At 49.8% G+C, this 5,378-nt stretch overlaps 1 protein-coding gene across 1 annotated transcript in view; it reads right to left on the reverse strand.

Moving 5' to 3' along the window:
• The window catches only part of ZNF653 (zinc finger protein 653), a 19,045-nt gene that overhangs the window by 12,577 nt on the left and 1,090 nt on the right, over positions 1–5,378 (reverse strand). Inside the window, exon 2 of the mRNA XM_015565363.1 lies at positions 4,996–5,012. Coding sequence (XP_015420849.1) covers positions 4,996–5,012 — 17 coding nt within the window. The remainder of the gene's footprint in view (positions 1–4,995; positions 5,013–5,378) is intronic.

The following is a 5,378-nucleotide window of genomic DNA, read 5'->3' on the forward strand; positions in this document are numbered from 1 at the left end:
AAAATAAAAGACAAGATAAAAATATCCCAGCCATTAAACGAAACTAAACAAATTTACAGGGATAATGAAAGAATGGAGTAAGGTAGAAGAGTAAATGAGTTTAACAAAAAGAAGTTGTAACCTAATTTTATAATATAAAAATCTGTAGAAGAAGAATCTATCGACCAAAACTAATATGCTATGGATGGCACTGATCTCTGGCAATTACTCTTCATTAATCATTTAAAATTATGAATTATCCACATGGTTGTCTCTTCTAGAAAATTGAAGATATCTTTTCTACCCTTTACATGATGAATAAATCCAGGTTGCTTCCATTTTGTAGTCTGTTTGGGATACAGTCCATGCTTTTATCCATTTTCCAAAGAAGATTCTCCTTTCCAAACAGTCACTCCAAATCTCTCTTCCATGATTAGAAATCAATGCTCCAACCCCCTTTCCCATAATCCCTGATATAATCCACATGCCAGATACACTGGGTCTGTCTTTACACCCTATATTGTTAATCAGGGGTGGGGAACCTTTTTTCTGCCAAGGGCCATTTGGATATTTATAACATCACTCACAGGCCATACAAAATTATCAACTTAAAAATTAGCCTGCTATATTTGGTCAAACGTTTAATTAACTCACCCCTAATGCCTTGGCAGGGCCAGGCCCAAAGCCCAGGCTCTCCTGGCCTCCCACACCGGGACGGCCACCAGATTGCTGGGTGGGTTCCTGATTCCACTCGGGCCGCGTGGCTATGGCCCAGCACCGGCTCAACCCAGACTGAGGGCAGGTCCATTGGCGCCATCTCTCTCAGACCTGGCAGGGGCTTCCCTCTGCCTTCCTGCCACCAGACTTCCAGGTCTGCTCCCGTCACCCTGGCTGTTTCCTTGTTCTTCTTCTAAACTGCAGCAGTAAGCTTTGTGACCCTGGGTGAGTGACCTCGCTGCCCCATGCCTCAGTTTCCCCATCTGGAGCATGGAATCATAACAGCAACTTCCTCGTGAGGTTGGTATGAGGTTATATGCATTGTAAAAAGCTTGGTGCAGCTCTGGCGATTAGTAATCATTCAGCAAATGGTGGCAATGATCATTATGATTATTAATATTATCACAGACCAGGCATTGGAACACTGACCGCCCTGCTCTTACCACAAATATCCTGACAGCCAACCCAGGGTCTCTCCTCAGCTCCACTGCCCATCCCCTCAGTCCCCTATCCAGCCTGATAACAATTCTCAGCCCCCACACCTCAAGTTTGGTCCCAGGATAGCTCCTCAGGGCTCCTTTGTCCTTCCTGCCCCAGGCTCTGACCTCTGCCCTGGGATCTGCTTCCCTCTGTCCCATCTCAGGAGCCTCTACCCCCTCTAAAGGGCCAGGCTGCCAGATCCTTACCCAAACCCAAGTCCAAACAACCGTGCCACCTACAATCACTCAAGGCCTTGCCATGACTGGGGTGCTGAGAATGCCAAGTGTTTGTGGTGGGAACAGGCTTGGCGTTGGTCAGATCCCAGTTCAAGTTGCATCTCTGTTATTGACTGGCTGTGTAATCCCAAGCAGTGCCATCCCCTCTGAGCCTCAGTTTCTCAATCTGTGAAGTGGGGTAACAGCAGTGCCTCCCACGCAGAGTCGCTGTGAGGATCACAGGAAGTCAGGCCTCATTCTGACCTTAACACAGCGCTTTCTCCTTCAACGCAAACTACGTTCCCCCACTGCCTGCTTCTCCAAGTTCTACCATCTTCGTGACTCCCTGCAGTGGCCACCACCTGCACTCGAGGACAACAGTTGTTGAGGCTTTGCAGGGCCTGGCTTTACTTTCCTCTCAGTGGCCACAACCAAACGGTGGCCAGCAACAACAGTCCCTTGCTCTCCTCTGCCCTTCGATTTCACTTTTGACTTGATATTCCCGCCAGCATCCAAACAAGCTGGTATTTCTAACATCTTGGGTAAAAATGACTTTGAGCCCCTTCACGACCAACTTCTGCCCCATTCCTTGACCACTCTTCGACTGAGTTGTCTACACTCTTGGTTTCCATGTCTGCTCCTTCATCTTCCTTGAGCCCTTGGTCAGCGTTTTCCCCACCATGCCACAAACGGCCCCGTTACACCCACCAGGGATGGCACCCCATTTGGCTCCCCAGTATTGGACCCTTAGCCTCCAGGACACCACCCCACCTGTTCCTACACCTGCCTCCCAGGCTGCTGCTTCTTCCTCATCTCCCTGACTTCCGGAAGCACAGAGAATGGCAGTGGGCTCAGACCTGTGTGCTCGGTCCATGTGCATCCATCACCATACCATCACCACCCTGGTGACTCCCACATTTGCATCTCCTGATTGGCTCTCTCCCCACCACAACAGCACCTCCACCACCTTCCTGACACCCCATGTAGGGGTCTCACGTGCAAGCTGTCATTTTGTCCCCCAACAAAGTCCTTCTCAGTTAACAGCAACTGCAACTTTCCAGGTGCTCAGGCTCAAACCCGGGGCATCTTTCATATCCACACCCATCTGAGAACATTGCTGGTCCCAAGTTCAACCACTTTTCTCCATTTCCCTATGACCCTGCTCCGGCCACCCCATCTTGGCTCACCTGGACCAGTGGAGTCATCTTCTTCCTCCTGCCCTCCCCTCCCACAGTCTCAACATAGGAGTCAGGATGATTCTTTTGATTTTCTTGGTAGGAGTTTAAGATGTGAAAAGAAAAATGCAAACACATACAAAGCTAGAGAGAAGAGGAGAGTGAACTTCCTTGAACCCATCACCAGCTTTAATAACTGTCAACTCTTGGCCAACCTTCTTTCAACTCATACCCCACCCATTCCTCCCACCACACACACCCTGAGGAGGGCTCCTTTAAACATCTAAGCCAGATACATGACTTCTCTGCACTTATAAAGGAAACTTAAATTCTGCACTTAACAAAGGCAAAAATAAATCCCACCAGAGCTCCCACTAGATTTTTTTCACCAGAAGAAAAAATCAGTCCTCCTTGCACCTCCCTGCCTTCGTCTTCTCCCACTCCTCATTGTGCTGCAGCCACACGTTCCCCTCACCGTACCATGTACATAGCAGGGCACCAGACAGGGCCTTTGCACTTGCTATTCCTTCTTCCAACACTCTTCCCCTGAATATCCACACGGCTTGCCCTGCCCTCCTTCAGCTGTATACTTAAATGCTATTTTCTCAAGGTGGCTCCACCCTAATACTCTATTTAAACTTCTAGCTCACACTTTTGCCGAAACCGGTTTGGCTCAGTGGCTAGAGCGTCGGCCTGCGGACTGAAAGGTCCCGGGTTCGGTTCCGGTCAAGGGCATGTACCTGGGTTGCGGGCACATCCCCAGTGGGAGATGTGCAGGAGGCAGCTGATCGATGTCTCTCTCTCATCGATGTTTCTAACTCTATCTCTCTCCCTTCCTCTCTGTAAAAAATCAATAAAATATATTTAAAAAAAGAAAAAGAAAAAAAAATAAACTTCTAGCTCACACTCTTGATTCCTCTTCCCTTATTTCACTTTTGTTTTTTTCCATAGCTTCTATCAATCTCTCACATGCTCCATAATTTATTGTTTCTTATCTGCAGTAGACAAACCTTTACAAACTAGAAAAGCCTCTACCCTCTGCCCTTTATGCCAACTCCATGAGGCAGTTATCTTTGTTTTGTTCATTGCTGTACCCTGGCATTTAATGAGCACCTGGCACATAGTAGGTGCTCATTAAATGTTCCTTAAACAAATGAAGAAACACTTAAAATTCCACTCTGACCACTGTTTCCCTTTCCCACTAGCTGCTAGAAAGCACCAAGGCAAATTCTATTCACCATTCCCACTTCATGCCTCTTGAACCCCACTGGTCAGATTTCTATCTCATCATGCCACAAAACTGCCCTTGTCATGTCCCCTGTGACTTAATGCTTCAATCCAATAGCACTGATCATGGCCTCACTGTGCACTCATTTTCTTTCTCTTTTCACCCTGATTTTAACTTCTGCTTTCGTGTTCATGTTTCACATCCCTTGAACTGAAATCCTTCCAGGTACAAGATAGGTTATAAATAACTGAACAACTGAAATAATTTGACCTCCTACTTCTGGTCATGGCTATTCCCTATAGGATATCCCTCACCCAGGTTAGTGTATTTTCCCAACTAGCCCTGGGCCCTGGGCCAAGTTTTTGCCACACACTGCCCGGGTTGTCTCAGTGCCCCTGCCCTAGTCCTGCACACACAGCTTCTGCTCAGCCAAACCAAGTTTCCGCAAATATCACTTTCAGCTTAGGGCTCCCTCTGGCCAGTGGTTCTCCAGCTGCACATCAAGTCTCCTTGGAAGCTTTGCATAAAAAACACAGGGTCTGCAGCTCCATCAGACTAACTGAATCAGAAATTCCAATAGTGGAACACTGGCTTGAGATTTTTTAAGCACCCAGCATTTCCTGCCCTGCTCTCGGGCACATAAACCAGCCTGCCACCCTAAGAAGAGGTGGGTACAATTTCAGCAGTAGGCAGGTTGTTTCTTGACCCTCAGAATCTCGCCTCCCCAGGAGAAACATGCAAACGCGTGCAAATAAAAACTGGGCAGAACAAGGATTTTGTCACAGAACTGCTTGTAATACAGAACATCATCCTAACAGGTAATACCTGGTGCTAAGTGCTGGCACTGTCTTAAGGCCTTTGCTGCAGTTTAACTCATTTAATCATCACATCAACCTATAAGGCTGGAAGCGACAAATTCCACCAACACTGCTCATCTCAAAATTGAGACTGCAAAGGCCTCTGCCTGCACCTGTGTGGCTAACTCAGGGCTTCCTCTTCACCAGAGTCTCCCTGGGCTGACTGCTCCTTAGGAGCCAAGAGCTTTGGGGGAATGCGATCTGGATTGTGAGGGTCCTCAAGGTAGGTGGGGTCTAGGATTGTGGGATGGCACCACTCTGTCCCAGCTGGGGGGTCGGAGCCTCCTGACAGGCAGGGCTGGGTGGCCCAGGGTGTGCAGGCACGCAGTCCAGTCTCAGGCTACCTCGTAGGGGACGAGGCCTGGGAAACACCAGGGACAGTCGGGACCTCAGGCCACTGAGGCTCAGGAGGCGGGGCCGCCCCTCTAGGGACTGCACAGTTAGAACGCTTGGAGGTGGAGCCCGTACCAGGATTGGTCAGCCAGCGCTTAGAGGGCGGGGCCCAACGCCCAGGAGGCGGGTTGAGGCTGGACGCATCCTAGGATTGGGCGGTCAGAGCGACGGGAGGCGGGGCCGCGAGCGAGGCACGTCCCAGGACCGGTAGTCGGAGACCCAGGCCGGGCCGCTGGGCGGAGCTCGGAGGTGCCAGGGGCAGAGCCTGGGCGGAGGGGGCGGGACCAGGCTCAGCGGGGGTGGGGGCGTCTCCCTCCCTCCCGCCCTCTCTCCC

Source organism: Myotis davidii, unplaced genomic scaffold (assembly GCF_000327345.1).
Source record: "Myotis davidii unplaced genomic scaffold, ASM32734v1 scaffold1439, whole genome shotgun sequence".
In the NCBI taxonomy this organism is placed as follows: Eukaryota; Metazoa; Chordata; class Mammalia; order Chiroptera; family Vespertilionidae; genus Myotis; species Myotis davidii.